The sequence below is a fragment of the Falco cherrug genome, chromosome 10 (assembly GCF_023634085.1).
Source record: "Falco cherrug isolate bFalChe1 chromosome 10, bFalChe1.pri, whole genome shotgun sequence".
Lineage (NCBI taxonomy): Eukaryota > Metazoa > Chordata > Aves > Falconiformes > Falconidae > Falco > Falco cherrug.
Genome location: NC_073706.1, coordinates 35039097 through 35057698, shown reverse-complemented (window position 1 = coordinate 35057698; position 18602 = coordinate 35039097). Strand labels below are relative to the sequence as shown.

Below are 18602 nucleotides of genomic sequence, written 5' to 3'. Positions count from 1 at the left end.
AAAATAATTCTTGCAACTTTGGAGCTTCAAGTTGTCCAGTATTTCTGTCAGTGATGTTTACTGTGTGATTGATTCATAACTTGGCAATTGTTGCTAATCCAGTGGTTCTGTACAGTTTCTGAACAGCTTTTTTACTAAGCCAAATTAATATATGCATGCAGTAACTGTTTCAGTAACCAGGTCACATGCAGTGTTTATAAATGGGTACAGATCAGCTCTAAGTCCTTTACAGCCACTAACCAGCAAATACATTATTGTGTATTTTTAGAGCTAAGGCAAGTTCAGCCTTTCAGTGGCTGCCTACAATCTCATTTTCAATTACTTTTACATTCAATACTGCTTCTTCATAATAGAAGCTTATGTAAGCTTTCTACTTTTGTCTCATCTTAGCTTTGGCATATGAGTAACTTCTAATACTCTCTAATAGCAGTGTAATTGCCAATACACACTTCAGGGTACTTTCTTACTGAGTTTTGCTAGTGTTTGCAATTCATAAAGACCTCAGTGGTCAAACTGACTCTTCCCCTCCTGTCATTCCGCCCTGTGTGGTGAATTGACATTCAGAAGCTTGTAGCTAATTACACTGGATAATAAGTATACTTCCTTTAACAGTGGCTATTAGTAGAGAGTATACTTGGCAATTTATATGTTCTTTCAAGATGATCTAATTTTGAAGTGGTATCCAGGGAAAGATGGGTCAGCATTTCTTAAATGTTGTTAAACAGATAGTCCTTGAGCACTGCCAAAGAGCCAATACTAGACGGAAGGGCATAATCCTTGTGATGGACCAACAGAAGCATAACTGTTCCACATCAAGAGAGTGTTTCAAGATCCAAGAGATATTATTAAGGCATAGCATTTTGACTTCTTTAAAATGAGAATTAGCTTGCCTTCAGGTAATAAGTGCTTTACAGGAGACAGCAAGTTCTTGTGTTTGAATCACCGTCTTGAATAACACCAGCCACAAAATTTTATGTACACTTTGTGTGTGTTAGGACATTTTGACTTCCGTTGTTCATGTGTCCGAGATGCTTGTTAGGTATTTGAAGTATTTTATGTGGTCACACAGTGGTTCTTGTAAGTCAACGTTTGTAACTGGAATTGTTCATAAAAAGACTCAGGAGACGATTACCCATTGCCTTGTGATCTAAGGATGATGATTCCCACCAACAAAGAATTCATGTATGCTACATCCCTGTAGTTGCTGTGGTCTATCAGTATTCTCAGTGCCCTCTTGGCTGCCTTGGCAACGATTGTGCAGTGCACTGATGCTTGACTACTTTTCACGAGCACCCCCATCTCTTCTGCTCCTTGGTGTTTTCTTTTGAAATCACAGGGCTGCTTTTTTTTTTTTTTTTTTTTTTCCCCTCCCCCTTTCAAATTTCATAGATACAGTGAAGGATGTACCAGTCATCTTGGGGCTGAGGACAAGTGGCAGAACATGCATGTCTAGGTTTTAAAATAGATTCTTAAGCAGCCTTTCTCACTGAGGAAATGTAAGCTGGGTAGGGGATGCTGGATGCTGGAATGATACGTACTCTATTAACCATGCATGAAGGTGCTGCATTGATGATGCTGAAGCATAATGTTGAAGGGCTGAGGAATTGTTTACGGCCATTCTTAAAAGTGGACTGCTCTACATTTAGTTTGTTTCCATGTTCGTTTGCAGTATCAGTTCAGGGTAATGCATGCAGCTTCCTTCTTTTTTAAATACTTCTGTTGGAGTGCTGTGACGTTGTTGTATTTCAGCTATGTGCAGAGCTTTTTTTAATCTCAGGTCAAGTTAGTGTTCCCCCTGTCTGTAGCTCTGTGAACTATTGCAAGAGACAGACACAATCCCTCCTACTGGGCAGAAGACTGTAGTTAATTCTTGCTGATGTTTCTTCAGAAAATTTGACTTTTTCCATCACACAGGTTTCCTGTAAAACGTCTCCCTTGTCCATCCTCCTTTGTACCAAGTACTCATAATCAGTGAGTCTCAATAAGCAAAGAATATGGAGAAGTAGACCTCAAATCTGGTAATATTCGAAATACAAGCTCAGGGAGGGAGTGTTTCATGAGTAACAGTCTGCTGTTTCATTATTAATCCAAGCTGGCTGTTGCAAACACTCAGTGATTACCTTTTTTTTTTTTTTTTTTTTTAAACAGGTGTTCCTTAATTGCTTTATGTATTATATTACTCTGTAATGGAGTGGGTTTTGCAGCCCACGCCGCTGGCAGCAAAGCTTAGTTGTTTTTTCTTCTTAATGGAAAATCGCTTCATAGAATGACTGATTTCCTTGGCAAAAGATATTCTTGGATTGTTTATTCGATATGTATGAGATGAGAACTTTGTGTCTATTCTGTATTTGAAATATTGCATACTATCAGTGCAAAGACAGGATTTGTGAGAGGTAAGTTGAATGCTGTAATAGCAAATGTCTGTTTCAGGTGTGACTGGGACATTTCAGGTGCTGAATACCTCTTTATGATAATCCGAGTACTTTTACCAGGTAGCACGGTAGGTGTTTTCCAACTGTTCTGTGATATTTCAGTGTACTTATTTTAGAATTCATATGAGTGGTCCCATTCTTTGATCACTTAAAAATACTAATGAAATGACCTATCTTGTACCAATTAGATATGAGTATATGGAAAATATGCTTGTATGGCAGTCTGCTAGACTACGAAAATGTAAACCATTAATTTGCAAATTTATTGAGGGAAGCGTCTTCTAGACTTTAGTGTAACACATCAACCTTTTGATTTTAAGCCAGAGAAATAACAGTTCACTGTCTCATTCTCCACATAGAGCCAAAAAAATAAAGGGGTGGCAGGAATAAATTCATTGTTTTTCTCCTTAGTTGCTATTGAAAAAAGCTGTATGAAGTCATGGGTAAAATATAGTTTATTTATTATTTGGGATTAGTTCAGCTTTCAGTTTAAAGATGTCCATTATTCTGAGCTGGGTGTTCAGGGTGGAACTCCTGATACCTTTGACTTCGCATCTGGGAGTCTGTCTTACTGCTTTACATTAATTGGCTGCATTCATCCTTGGGTGCCAAAAAGATCATATTCATAGGAAGACGTATCCATTTCACTGGAATCATGTGCACTGAGCTGGGACAGTCAGGTGTGGAGTCAGGACCATCCTTTCTACTGTTCTGTGACAGCTGTAAAATTTTCTCTGAAGTGTGTATCCAGCTGGAGACTTTTCATTATTTGTGTGCAAATGAATGGTCAGAAAAGGAAAGGTTGACTGGCAAATAAAATGATTCCCAGGTAGTAATGTTCATGGGACAAGGGGTACAGGATGTTTATTAAGAACGCAGGCACCAAGTTAATCCACTTTCTGGGATTTAGAAGATAAAGCCTACGGAACAACGCATAAAGGGGTGAACTTGAGCACTTGCTTAAGTGGAACAGGCAACCATGCAGTATCTTTAAGAAGAAAATAAAATAAAGACTACTCTGTTTTTATAGATTTTGATGTCCACTTTTTCAAGAAGCATAAGGGGCTGCACTACTGTCAGATTGAGTGTGTGCACGTATTTATAAATATTCTGTCAACATAATTTCTGTGCTTGTATTAGAAATACATGTTGCTTGCCCTGACTTTAATGACTTTACTGATTAGTAGTTTAATGAATTCAGCAAGGAACAGGACTCTGCTCATAATTCTTTTATTGACTTGTATAGCCTTTGGCAAATTGCCTAATATTTGCATTTCTAGTGTTTGAAAAATGTTGGTACTTATCCTTGTATGATGCTTCTAGGGGAAGCTAGCTTTAGAATGAAAAATTGCTGGATCAATTCATGTTTATTTCTAGATATTAAACCCATCGGTCTAACCGATAAGTCTAAAGCCCTATGTTCCTCAGGCAGATGCTCAATTCAGTAGTATCTTCCCGCTCCAGTTTCAGAGGGTTGATTGTGGTATTGAAAGTCAAGAGGAGGTAGAAAGCAGGGGATTGCATGTTTCTTTTCCACATACTTTTACTTTGCTCCCCAGTAAAGCAGAGTTCAGCTCCAAACCCAGTGGTACTTCTGTTCTATAGCAGAATGTCCAGACAGGCATGTGGCAATAGAAGGAAAAGGTGATGTGTTACGACTCCAGAAGCACACTGAGAAACATATTGGTTTGGAAGTAAGAGAATACCATTTTTCAAGGAGGATTTTAAACCAAATATTAAAGGCCTTGGATTTTTAATTGGAGTAAAATTTGGTCCTCGTGCCTAATCAACAGTCATGGAAAGCAACTGACTTCTTTGCTAGAAAAGATGCTTATCATTTTATCTACGTGAGAGAAACAAGAGATTAAATGTCTCTGAAAAATCCAGTTTTTCCATGCTTTCTGAACACTAAATACCTGGATAAAGGCATGCTGGTTATTTACATCATGAAAGTTAGTTAGTCTGTGGTGGTAATAATGCAAGTACTTCAGTATTTTCACCATAGTGTTTTGAATTTGTTTTCACTAGAGTTATGCTATTTAATTTAAAAAATTACCAATCCAAAAATGTATAATGTACATACATTAAGATGAGAATGTAAATGAGAGATTAGAGAAGTTCTCAGTGCAACACCATGACAGTTATATTTTAGTGTTACAGACTACTGATGGATGGTGTATGGAAGAGATATGCATAAATCTATTAAACCTGACATTTCTTTGAGAACCTTTCTTTTCAGATTTTCTGATGCTTTTCTGTTTAAAAACTATTTGAAATCTCATGCTTGATGAAAAACTATGACACTAGTTGAAGTACCTTTTTGCAAATAAATATAATACTAACTTTGTGTGTTGCCTGTGATCTTGTAAAAGAAAAACTACAAAATTCTATCCAGTATATGATGAAAGGAGTGGACAGGTTTAAGAGAGCTTAATTATCCAAATGAAAGTTTTATGTATAGAAAGTTATTTCTGATCAAATAAGTAGCACATAGGTTAAACTGTTGAAGGAAGATTTAAATGGGTGTAGCAAGAATAATGTTCTACAAATTTGAGTCTATAATAAAAGTGTGGATGATAGTGATGATAGTGCTTTTATACAGGTTCCACAAGTGTATTATCCACAGCTCTCTGCAGGCTTGCCAGGCTCTGCATTCTTCTGAGCGCTTGTGAAGACAGGCTGTGATGTAACTATTAACTATAAGTATTTTTTATTCTGATGTAATCTTTAAGTATTTACAGAAATACAAGCACGCAAGGCATGGTGCAGTTCAGGGCTCAGACTTGTACGTCTGTGGGTACATGCAAGCGCCTGCCTGTGATCTGTCTACTTAAAGTACCATTTTAGTAAGCGAAGCCACGGGTGGACTGCTGGCAAGATCAGCAGTCCTGTCCCTGAGGGGCAGCCTCCTGCTGCCGGCCTTCTCCGGCAATCTGTCGTGGGACGGTCATGGTGCCAGCATGCAAGGATAGGTGGCTCTCCATCTTTTTAAAGCCTTCCTCTGCCCATGAACCAAATTCCTTCGCAATGTGCCACGACAGTTAATTACTGTATGTTAGCAAAAAATAATAGTCTACTAATAACTAAAACTACTGAACCAAAGCAATGGTGCTCAATGAAACATTTATTTAAACAGTAAGCAATAGTAGGAGACACACCCAGGCACATACCTGACTCGCACGTGACTCGTTACAGTTATGTGCTGTCTATAGCCCATGCTATGGCTGCTCCAGAGGAGTTGTACTCCCACGCGCCTTCCACGACAGCTGACTGCAGGAGGGCACCCACCTTGGCCGCGATAACTGATGAGGATGGGGTCGTGCTGACCGCTCGGCTTACAAAAGTACTTCAGCCTAGGTCCAACAGAAGGGTGAGACTTCAGTGCTTCTGCCATTGGGGTTTTGATGCTGTCTCCCTTGAGGTTGTGTTTCTGCATGTAGGTTGGCCTGCTGGTAGCTGTTCCTTTTTGGGGAAGGATCTTGGCCAAAATAATATAAAAAGTTTGCCTAGATTAAGCAATTCATCTGTCCGTGTTTCATTCAGGTTTTTGTTACTGCACAGTTTGATGCCCTCTGATAAGAGGGCATTTTTGATCTGTCTGTTTGCAAAAAATGGAACTGTACATGGCAGATACAGACAGGGGTCACCTTTAGTAGCAGCAAAATAAAATGTCAAATTTCTCTCAATCAGCTGTTTCCATCAAAACCAACAACTGTTTCAAAAAAAAAGATTGCATTCTCTCTGTTTTAATTTTTTTTTTAAGTATACAAATCTCATTGCATTCAGATAATTAAAATGCTGTAACAGTTTTCACATTTCATTGCCTAATTAACAGCAATAAAGGCCACACTAAATCAGGATGAATCTGTAATTTCAGCACTAATCACACAAGTGTGAGTGTCAGCATCATAATGAGATGCACAAATCTGGAGGTAATGAGGCTGTGGCTGTCTGGGAAATTAGAGCAAGTGCTGGCACAAATTGTACAGCAAGGTTTATTCCCATTTTATTAATTATATGCTTGCACAGGGAATTGTAACCAACTCAAATTACTTTAATTTGTGAAATTCATGCTACAGTTATGAACTTGACATCTGAGCGTGAAGTTGGGTTCTCCATCCTTCCCTCAGTGCAAAAATGACAACAAACCTCCCCAATGCCCTGAAATTTTTGTTTAGATTTGAAACTTTGACATTCTAGGATGCGAGGGTATTGCAAAGCTGGTGGCAGCACTGTTGCACAAGGATCATTTTGTAGTGATGGTGCTGTCCCACTATATAGAATGTCAAGGCTTTCTGAAGTGGAAAGGGGTTTCAGTAATGCCAAAGTTAAGAGTATGACAAATAAAAATATTTGGGGCACAGATAATTACTGATGTAATGTAATTTCATCCCTTACCTGGGGTACTAAACCTCTTGATGAACTGAAAAATACAAGCTTGACTGGTTTTGGTTAAGGAAAAGCATAATTTTGCATTCTGACAAAAAGTGTTGCAGTGCTCCAGACTAAAAAATACCGATTGATACAATGTTGATTTGTTTTATCAACAAATCATGCAATTTAATCTATGTTCTGTATCAAGGCGATGAAATTCTTTGTGCTGATTCTGTCCTGAAACTGTATAATAAACCTCTGGGTAATTTGGACATTCTTACAGTGCCTGAATTAACTTTATGAAACATATGCACATTTTATAGTGATAGGCAAGGATGACAGTGATCTTTCTGGGACTGTAATATTTCACAATCAGTTAATATTCAGCACTGAAATATTGTACCTTAAACTTTTGTTCTAAATACTACTAGAATGGTACATGGAGAATTTTCTGTAACATGCTCACAAAATGACTATTCATTGTATCTATAATCAGGTTTTATGTTGCATTAATGTTTCTAACCAAAGAGTTGATAACAAATCAACTATCATTACGAAAAGGATTGTTCAGAAGGGGTTGAATGAGTTCTATTTCTTGGGCTCTGTTTGTCATGATGTTCAGAAGTTTTAAAGGTGCCAGTGAGACTGATGATTATCTTCAGTAGCATGATAAGCATTTTATAGGAAGAACGCTGACAATCCCATAGTGGATAACAATTTATTCTCTTTCACTAGATCAAGGTTACTAGCAAGTAACTTCTTGTATCAGGAGTTAATAGCTAAAAAAAAGTTATTCTGAACCCATGGATTCTTCTTTAGTCATATTGAACACAGTGTTACTTTTTGTACCAGCCAACCATTCTATATTCATTAAATTTGAGAGAGATATACTCAGATAGTCACCAGGAAGAGTTGTTGTATATTACCTTATATATATACACCTTATAATGGATCAAGTTCCCGATAAAAGACTATGTGAACAGCCAACTTGTGTGTGAAACAGCTCTATATTGTTTCAGACGAGAGATAGCTTTCAGTCAATCACATCAAAGCCTTGATGCATTTGATTGCATCTTTTCTTCATACTAGCTTGTGGTTTTGCTCATGTTTCCAATCTTGTTAGGTGTTTTGGGTCTTTGCATTAAAGGAAAACACTAGCCTTGTAAAAGCTACAATGGTACAAAAAGTTACTCCTCTATCTGGGATTTCTTAATCAGCCCAGCTGGACTTGCTCAGTACTCTGCAGATAGTCTGTGTCGTTAGCCAATACATGGGGTTTATCAGGGTACAAGTGAAAATACATTAATGATTGCCAATGTAAACCCAGTACTCACATCTTCATCTGGTATTAACAGATGGTATTAGAAGAGGTTCAGTATGGTCTTTCCTAAGACTTGCTGACTGCTACTTTAGAAGAAGATTTTCTCTGCTTGGTTTCCTTTTGGCAAAACTTGCTCTTAAGAAATTTGACGTAAAACCTGAAGTTTGACAAAACCATGATTCTGACACATACCATAAGGCTGGCTGTTCTGCCTCAAGATACCATCTGTCAGGTTCCTTGTTTTTAGGTGTCTGTTCCCTGGTAGAAGATTTTGGAAATCACAAAGCTCTCAAAGTTTTTGTCCTAAAGGGCAGGTGAAGGAATGCAGTGTAACCCATATGGACAGTGGCTCTACGCTCTGCTCTGAGGTTATCCATAGTCTTTGATGCATAGCAGGTATGTCCTCTTGACTCTGTTTTAGAAAAAAAACTTTCAATAGAAGCTATGACTTTTTTTCTCAATTTTTATTCTTCAGATTTCCCCACAATGCATTTAGATATTTTCTGAATTCAGCCTTGTTGTATAGATGTAAATCTTCTCTGATCCTTTACTCTGGCTTTATGAATGCTCTGTTGACCATCATATTGCTTTGGAATTTATTATTTGCATCCTAGTACTGATGTGCTTTAATCAGGAACTGAGACTCAGATTTGTTTGGGTTTTTTTAAAGTTTCGTATGTCTGTGAATATCTAGAAGACTTATGAGGCTTGTAAACAAAGCACAATGGGACAGGAAACTTCAGGATATGTTCTATCTTAATATTTATTTTGTATACTGAACTAAATTCTTTATGTAATGTAATTTTTTTCAGTTATTTTGGTTGGATAGAACAGAGGATGTTGATTGGCACAAATATCCCAAAAGCTTTCCAAAAGTGCCCCATGGCACTGGTACCATGCACAGGATGAATTACATCTAGCCACCATCACAGCTCCTAGGACCTTCAGGAGTTTCTGTTCTATCTCAAACATGGAACTGAGATTCAGGAATGTGAATTATCTCAAATCTCAGAGAGGCAGAACTGTAGACAATATTCTTTTCCCAGGTTCTGATACGTTGTGTCTATGCAGAATTAGTATCTTAAGGCTATTAGTAAATTTGTACACTGCACTGGTGGAATTCTGGGAAATGATCAGAGAACAAGTAATAGTATAAGAGGGTATGCAGCAGCTCAGCGCTAAGAAATGGATCTGTTTTTTTATCTACAACTTACAGGTGGTGGTGCTAATCATATATCTAATTATTACACCTTTTCTACCTCTATCTCTTTCTGTTCTATGTAAGTAGGCTTAAAAGATGCCTTTTGGAAGGGTAAAAACATCGGAACAGTATTAAACATTGAATACTTACATTTATTGCTAGAGATGATCTAAAGTAATATCTATAAGACTGTAAAGCAATAATATGAATTGCAGTTGACCTAGTTTTTTGTCACCTGATAAGCTCATACTGGCTTTGAAAGCACTCAGGCTTTTGTACCATAAACTATTATTCTGAAATGTGATTATCCTGTGCAACTGTCATTAAAATTCATTGTTCAGAAGATGGTAGCCTTAACAGTAACTTAAGATACATGTCAGGTTTTTGGAATGCATTAATTCACTTTCCTCATCGATCAACACTTAATGTATAATTATCAAGCAGATTTAGCAATCTGCTAGGACGATACTCTCTATTGCATAACTATTGTGTTCCTCTCACAAAATCCCAAACAGAGAGAGGCAAGAGAGAGCTTGTAACTGCACTGTTGTTGTTCAACAAGCAAAGATACTGCGTTGCTGAATTTCAGAGTGTAGTAGTTGTGCATTGAGTTAATACCAAGTTGGTACTGGAGGGCAAAGTAAAATGGAATATGCTATGTGTAACTCTGGCTTGAGAATTTGAATGTCAGGAATGCATGGATGTGCTGCATAAGGGACATACAGTTTTAAAATGAACCTTAGATGATCTGTAAGAATAACTGAAAGTAGATCTCTCTTGTGTGTGTGTGTGTGTGTGTATTTTGCTTTCTTGCAATACCCTTCAACAGCAGGATAATTAGAAGGTCTAGAGCGACTTGTTTCTAGAAACACCTCCCTCCCTATATTGAGCTTGCACACTTATAAATGAAGAAATTCACAGGCATAACAAGCTGTTCTCAGCCGTTGTGCTACTGCTTTTCCCTCAGAACGTTTAAGGATGAGCACTGTAGGAATACCTACTTTAGAGCAGTGCTTGAGGGTGTCATCCATTCAGGCATGTAACACTTGAGTATCTGCAGGAGGAATAGATGAACACTATATGCATTTACTTCTTAGGAATTCCTGCAAGTATAACCCCGTTTCAAAGAATCCTTGGTCTGTGCTCTTCACTGGTGAAAGCCTGAGCACTGCTGCCCAGAATGCCGACCAATATGGTAGCTGGACTTGGGTAGTGTAGGTTGGAAACCCTGAAATAAATATAGTATTCGACAGATTCTAACAAGCAAAATCTTGATGATATTCCTTATGTTGTATTGACTTTCTAGGTTGCTCTGAGAACATTGGAAGAGTTGATAATCTCATACGGACATCTGCAGTACAGTATGGCAGTCAGCTGTTCATATGCAACCGTTAAGAGCTGTTTTAGTGATCAATAATACACGCCTCATGTATTTAAACACAATTTTCGTATTACAAGCAGTTAGAAGAAGTTGTTTATGGAGAAAATGAAAAGTTTCTGCACATTGAATACGATAATCTTTTCTCGTGAAATAGAATTCAAATAAAACTACGTTGTATCTAATAACAATTGTGAAATGCCATCATTCTTATAATTCCAGCTGGCTGACTGTTTGGGTGTTAGATGTTTTTCATTGCAAATACTTGCTTAGCCATATGAGATTGTGAAACAGCTGCAATAAAGGCTTGAACAAAGGTGCTGTAGTAATCCCTAGTCAGTCCATCAGAGCACTGACTTTCTGAGGTCACTACTTATCAAACCAAGACACTTGAAAGGCTGTTCGTTTTTATTTTTTTTAATTTTCCACACATCTTAAAAAGGTTCTTCTGACTGCAGCTGTAACCTAAGCTAGCATTTCTCATAGGAACGGGTAAGAGGTAAAAACTGCTGTGTTACCACAGAGTGCAAAGCTGCAATAAGAGTCTCCTGTAAAAGGAGTATCAGGCAGGCAGTGTTCAGCAGTAGAGGCTACTGTATACATGGGAGGAATCGCAAGCATCACTGAAAGCAGCAGCTGTAGCAATTAGCCAATTAAACAGATTTTATTGATGATCTGCAATAGCAAATAAACTTTTAACAAGCTATAAAACACTCCATGGATCAATCTCACTATTAACAGGCTGGATCATAACCAATACTTATTAATTCTAACTAACATTATTGTTTAGAAATGGTAGGAGTAAGTGGACTGTATACCAAATGTAAGAGTGGAGACATTATTCCAAATAAATTCTGGTAATTTAGGGAATATTTGTAATTTACTTCAGCAGATAAAGCAATCTCTTTGAAAAGCAGGGTTTGGGGGCAACTTTTTAGCTTTCCATGTCATTAAGCCAAGAATGAGACTTCCAGCTACGGAGGTACAGCACAATCACAGGAAAGCTGATAAATAAAACCAGGCAGGTTTGGGGGAATATGGGGGTGTTTTCTATAGTTCCATATGACACAAAGCCATCTTTTAAGGAAAACACTCTTCAAAAAGACAGGCCATAAGTAACTTCAGCAATTCCTTGCCTGGTACTATATTTTTATCTGATGGGCTGAATGTTATTTTTCACAACCAAAATGGTTATTTAATGTTACACACTGCCGTTTTGGTTTTTAAAAGATAAATATATAGAAGGCTAATAGGGAGATATTTCAGGATTAAGAAGTTGTAGAAAGTAAAATGTTGACAGATAGGTACTGCTTAAAGTTTCAAAATGCCATATGTTGTAAAGAATTCAAGAAGTATTTAATCAGTCTTGTTGTTACAGGCTAGATTCAGTGTGATTTGTAGAATTTCAGGTGGGTGACTGATAGAAGATGTAACTGAATTCTTGGAAGGTGTTTGCCAAATTTCCAAACAATGTCCACGTTAATAGTTTGCATTTTTTAATTTCTGATCTCACATTTCCTTGTAGTTAGTCCAGAACTGTAATTTCATTGATACCATTACTGAAATGTCAGTTCAGATGAAAATACAGATTGTTTTTCAGGGAAATTGCCATGATTCATGAGTGTATGTATGTACATCCAATTATGCACTTAAAGACGGAAAATAATTTTGCTTAAGTTATGTCCTCTTTTTAGTTCCACACATAAAAAGTGCTTACCTGAAGATAACATCAAGCCCACACATTAAGAGTTCAAACGTGAAATTCTTGCACAAAAATGTAGGCTTCATATGTAATGTATGATGTTTCTCATACAGAGTTGTTTCATGTCCTGGAGGGTTTTTCTTCTATCTTTGTCATTGGTACAGCATTCTAATGGAATTTTTCTGCACCTAAGGTAATTGAAGGTCTCAGAGTATTTTTTGTAAATATTTGCTTGAACGCTTTATAAATATTTGTTACAGTCTGCAAATGTTTGGAGTTGGCACTTAAAATATTTGTAGGTATAGCTACCAGAGAAAACACTCCCATGTCAACTATGTGACAGACACTGTTAAAAAAAACAACTCTTCACTTACCAGGTGGGAAATGCTGCAACAAGAGAAAAATCACACCTATAACCGTCACGGCTGTCTCAGCAAAAGGACTACAATGGTTGCTAGAAAATTAACTCTGGTTTCTTGGCAGTAAGTTAATTTAAGGTATAAATAAATAATAAATAAAAGCCACTGTACTAACAAAAGTTTGGAGTGAAATCTCATGCTACAACTTAAGACTTACCTGGAGGATGAGCAGAACCAATACAGAGACCTCAGGTAAACCAGTAAGGTATTGGCTTCAGCTGACTTCAGCGGGTCTTTCTTGTTCCCAAGTTCACTATAAACACAGTCTAACTTGGAAACAGTGAAGCGTCTAGAATTGCACTTGGTGGTGATTATGGTTCTGTCTGCTGTGCAGTCAAGTACTTAAACTTTTTCATGTGAGCAATAGCCAAATCTTTTTATCAGGTGCATGTGTTCCAAGAAATACTGGGATGAGTGGCTAGGTGGGGTAAAAAAATCGACCAACCCCAAACCATCTCTAATAGCCTGTTCCTATGAGATCGAGTGAGGACACAGATAATTCTCCATAATAGCTCACCTGACTCTTTGAGATAAGTGGAGATGTTTATTTTCCACTTGGAGCAGTTCTAATTAATGTGCTGAGGTTTCCTCAGGGATTTCACAGAAAAATTACATTTCTGCAGTTGTGACTTACGCAGGAAACTCTTTGCAGGAGCTAGAAACAAAAAGCTTGGGCCAGCAATGAAGTGATGGCACAGGCACCATGGTTCTGTTGCTGCACATTCATAGCGCTGGGTTTGAAGTTCACCGTCATCCCTGTGCTCCTACCTTTGCTAGGTCTGGGCTGGTTGCAGTGCTGTCGTTCTTGCCTCCCTGACTGTTTTCCTGGAGGCAGATCCTTGTTTATTGCCTGGTGGTGGATTGTGCTTTGCAACTGGCTTCTCTAAGTTCCCAGATAAGCATGGATCCTGCAGATTCACTGTTAGCCCACACTCTTCCTCAGCTCCTGTTGTACAGTTCCATTTTGCAGTTTATCTCGTCCAATATTTGTGATACTTACAGGAAAAACTAACAATTAAATACCCACTGGGACTTGCTAATGGGTCAAAGGAAATAAACGCTCTTCACTTTAGCTAGAATGAGAAATATACAGAGGCCAAAATAATAAATGTCTGTGTTTCTTACGGCTTTACTTTGCTCATTAAAATTAACATCAGAGCCTCTGAAGGTTCATTATTCCCCTCCTGCACATAGGTTTTACTCTTCTGCTTAGGGAAAAAAAAAAAAAATAAAATGTCCCTTTGCTATTTTCTCCCCAAAGAGACATTAGGTACCCCCCTCCTTTTAGAATCCGTTGTCTCTCTTTCCCAGCCAGCCTTGTCTGAGGATCAAAGTTCATTCGTATATTTAGAGCCTGTTAGAATTTAAAAGTGAAGTGATTTTTGTCTTGTGTAATGAGCCCTCCTCCAACGTTATTCCCTCTGGAACGTAGCTGGGCAGCAGAGGTTCTTTATTGCACCTGAGCTGGGAGCCCAGCTGCCGCTGTGATGGAGAGCTGCACAGTGCGCCCACCCTGAGGCCATAAGTAGCGCGCGTTTTCATACACGTGTCTTCATAAACCTTAAGCAAAGCTTAAGGTGTGTTTTCATAACCTTAAGCAAAATTCATAACTTAGTGGCATTCTCTCCGAGTTGTCAAAGGTATTTGATGGAAATGCATCTTGAAGAAATGAAATTTGAAAGATTTATTGGGGGATATGTTCAATGACCTGTACTGCAGAAGTAATGAGAAAATGTTCTGAAACACTTATTGTGATGTTGCTTTTGGAGAGAACATGGATGGAATGGCAATGCAAAAGCTTGTTAATGCAAGTGAAAGCAATATGGTATTTGCAAAGGCGTGGATGCGAAAGAAGCAAATGAAGGCATGTCTCTATTACTTTCACAAAATGAAGTTTGTCAGTGCAAGGATTCTGGAATCCATTTCTGTTTAAGACTTTAAATATTGCACTTCATTAGGAGGAGGCAGACTGCATGCATTGTAGTTTTAACATTGCTATTAAACAGCAAAAATTTGCTTACAAAAGCAGAAAAGAATCATGAGATACACTGGATTGTCCAACTTTTGGTTTTCATTTGGATTAAATTTGTAAATCCTATTTTTCTACTTTGGAAAATCTTCATTTTCTATGTTTACATAGTTAAATATTTTGTTATTCTTTTCACTCGCACAAAATGACAAGTGGCTTCAAAACACTGGGGCTTCTTTACACCTTTGTAGTGAAATGGAGAAAATTAATTGCATTTAAATATTTCAGTTTTACAGTTAAGATATAATTTGAGTTTGTTCTTTTTCCTTTTCTATCTGCATTGCACAGTCTGCACAAATTAGGTAGGATTGATGCAAAAATGGTTACTCCAGCTGATGTTTAAGATGTATAATGTATAGACTGGTATTTCCCTAAAATACTAGGAAGAATAATGAGGAAAATTATGCTTTTAACAAGCAAAGCCTTATTCTGACAAACCTTGAGTGCAGATTCCTTCATCTTTTTGCTCATTTTACTTATTCTAGTTAAGTAACTGATTCAGGCACTGCCACTAAAAACTGTGTCAGTCCTATAGGTGTGTTTTCATTGTGGAGGGATGATAAAGTGAGGTTAAATCGTGACTTACTGGTTACTTTGAGTATTTAAATATGTACCATTTGATAGATTAGCCTACTCTTCTTGACAGGGAAAACACTTTTAATATTTTGTGGGTTTACGTCTCATCCAGAAATGTTGCTTGCATTAACAATTGGAGTAAGCTGAAACTTCGTGGGATTGTACATTTACAGGAACACCAGGATTATCCTATGCTATAGCCCCAAACTGGAAAGTAGCAGTGCACATCTGATTAAATGTGACCCTTAGCCTGAATGTTGCTGTTATGATTTGTTAAAATGCACCTGACATACCATAGGCTTCCAAGCACCAGAACTGAGAACTGCATTCAGGATACTTTATAAAGTCAGTGCAACAGTTTGTAGTTCATGTTTCTGCAATTCCTTCTTACTAACTTCTAATACTCTGTTTGACTTCTTGCAACTTTTGAGTGCTAGACTGATACTAACGGAGAACCACCTGTAGAAACACCCAGGTCATTGTTCTGGGTGATAACAACTCATTCAGAACTAATACTGTACTCTCCTCATAGTTACTATTTTGTGTTTATTGGTATCAGATTTTGGTTGCCATTTTACTGCCACGTTCATTACTGTGAACTTCTGCAGCTTGTTTCAGTCAAGTTTGGGTTTAATTGGCTCTGAACATTTTCATGTCATCAGCAAATTTTGCAGCCTTGGTAATTGCTCCTTTTTCAGATTTTTATATATATAAATCGAACAGCAAAGGTCGCAACACAGATATTTGTGAAATGCTGTAGCTTACTTCTTTCTGTTGTGAAAACAACCACTTACTATTGCCGGATAAAAAGTCCATATGTCTACTAATTTGATGAAATGCCTTACTCAGTGCAGAACTATGGATTCCTACTGGTATCTTCTTTCCATCTTGAGGGGGTTTGAAGTCAGAAAAAGCCAGGCTTCTGAGACTTTAGAAATACAAAATTATGGCAAAAGTTCATACAATGGCTGTTCTCTCTTTCAGTCATGCACCAGTGTGCCCAGCATTACTTGCAGCCTGCCTTCGCACTGCCTTCAGTAGGAGATACGTGCCTACATCCTTCGGTCACACACATTAGTCTCCTTATGCTAAAGCAGTTGTTGCCTTCCGATTCTGTAATTTCACTTGCTCACAACTAAATTTACGCAGCACACTCTGCTCCCATTTACCTGCTGACAGGAAACGAGTAGCAGAAAATTGCAGGCTGATGGGCCCACACATGACATTTCTTTGTAAGTGACTTTGGGTACCTGCTTGCGTGCTGAACCTGGGAGTGCTCAGATCTCGCACAATGCTTGTGCAGCTCTCGCCTGTGTAAGGGCTGGGCTGAGAAGCTTGGAGAAACACTGCTGACCCATCGTAGCTTTGCCATATCCTTTGTGTTGATCTCTCTGTAGGCTGCAGGTAACATCTAACTGGAAGTGACTGGACGGCGTGCAGGTATTCCCCAGTGTTCCACTGCCAGCAAAAGCAAAAATGCAAGATTTCAGTTTGAAACACCTTCATTCCTCCTCAGGCTTAGTGTTGCGGAAGGGCATGAACACCAGCAGGCAATCTTTGAATTAATGAATTTTTTTCATGAGTGAATAATGCATAAACCCAGCTCTTACTGCCACCAGCAGTCCATGTTGTTTTGTAATGAAATATGCATTTCTTTTATATTTGAAAAATGTAAAGTACATTCATTTTGTGGGTAGTGCAAAATTTATGATCTTAATTATTCATTTCAACACTTCTTAAAGTTTGTAGGTATATTTAAATGACATGATAGATGACCACCCTGTCCCTTACCAACCGTTGAAATAAAATATGATAGATTTGGAACTGTTCAAGCCTGAGCCTTCTTTTTCCCCAGTCACTTTAAATACGAGCTCTAGAGTCTGCAAGCGAGGTTGCCCAAAGCATTTTGGCACTTAGTTCTTGCTGAAGTCTTACTTAGTTCTTACTAAAGTCTTCTGGAACAAAGGATTTTAATAGAAGTGAAACCTGTGAAAATGTTTGAGGATCTGTGCTTCACCACCTGCGAGGCAGTGCTCAGTGCGTTAGAGGATCACTCCTAGCATGGAAGTTTTGTGTTACTGTGTCGTGTGCAAATCAGAGATAGGAGCATTCAATTTGTGTTTCTCAGCCTTGTATATATACCTTTATAGTCAGTATTTATTTATGTATCTTGATTATGAGAATTTGTTAAAAAGAACATTTATCTTGGTAATTGACATGGAGGGAATAGACATTTAGGTTTAAGAAAACCCAGTAATAAATCATGATGTATCAGATCTGGATTGTTACTTCCAAGTGATAAAGAAGAATAGCCGTATACTACTTCTGACTTTCCTTCAGGTCTTCTGTATGAACACAGCTCTAGGTCCTTTAACTTTGTTTTGTGAAATTGATGTGCTTTACAGGTTGTATTTGTTGATGACATTCTAAATAGGATACTTGGAGAAAATCCACAGTGCCTACCATTTTGAGTAATCCAGAAGTGAGATGAAGGGATGTATTTTTGGTATTAATAGGGCTTGAAGTTTTTCCTGAGAGAAATCCTCGCATATGCCTTTCAGACACTGTTTTCTAAATGTTTCTATTTAAAAGACTCGATGTTTTTGACAGTCAGTTCTTTGGAGGCTGTGCACATTGGTTTTAAAGCAGTGGGTTGCAAACCGCAGGATGCAATTCTTGCAGCTGGCTGGACTGTCACCACAGCCGCCCCCACTGCTCCCTCGGTCCTGCAATGGACGAGCTTCCCCATGCGCATCCTCCAGCAGCTACTCAGCGGAGACCTGTCCATGAGGATTACAGTTGATTTGCGTGAACTAACTTAGCAAGACTTTTTGCTGGATTTAGGGGTCTTAGACAGTGCTTTTACTTTGTCACTTACTGGTTTTGACAAGGTTATATTGTTTTCTGATTCAGAGTTGTGAACTGCGCACACCTTCAGTTAGCAAGATTCTTCCAGCATGCCTGTGTTCCTCTCCTGTGTTGGACTGCTCGCTGGGCTTTGAGAACCTATTCAGTTGTAGATTTCTGTATTCACTTATTGCTGTACATCTGATTTTATGACATAAAGAGATACTGAAAACCCCCATTTTTTTGTTTTGTTACAGGTTTAGCAGTGTTCCTTTCACTCAGTGTACTGCCACTATAGTAAGGGAGCTGCCAAGTATTTTGCT

At 38.1% G+C, this 18602-nt stretch overlaps 1 protein-coding gene across 11 annotated transcripts in view; it reads left to right on the top strand.

The window, feature by feature from the left end:
- The window catches only part of CHID1 (chitinase domain containing 1), a 127500-nt gene that overhangs the window by 79941 nt on the left and 28957 nt on the right, over positions 1 to 18602 (top strand). Inside the window, exon 11 of one of the 11 annotated variants that reach the window (XM_055722397.1) lies at positions 10635 to 10820. The exons of the other annotated variants lie outside the window; for them this stretch is intronic. Coding sequence (XP_055578372.1) covers positions 10635 to 10644 — 10 coding nt within the window. The 3' untranslated portion in view covers positions 10645 to 10820. Of the gene's footprint in view, positions 1 to 10634; positions 10821 to 18602 lie in introns of those variants that run through there. 11 annotated transcript variants of the gene reach the window in all.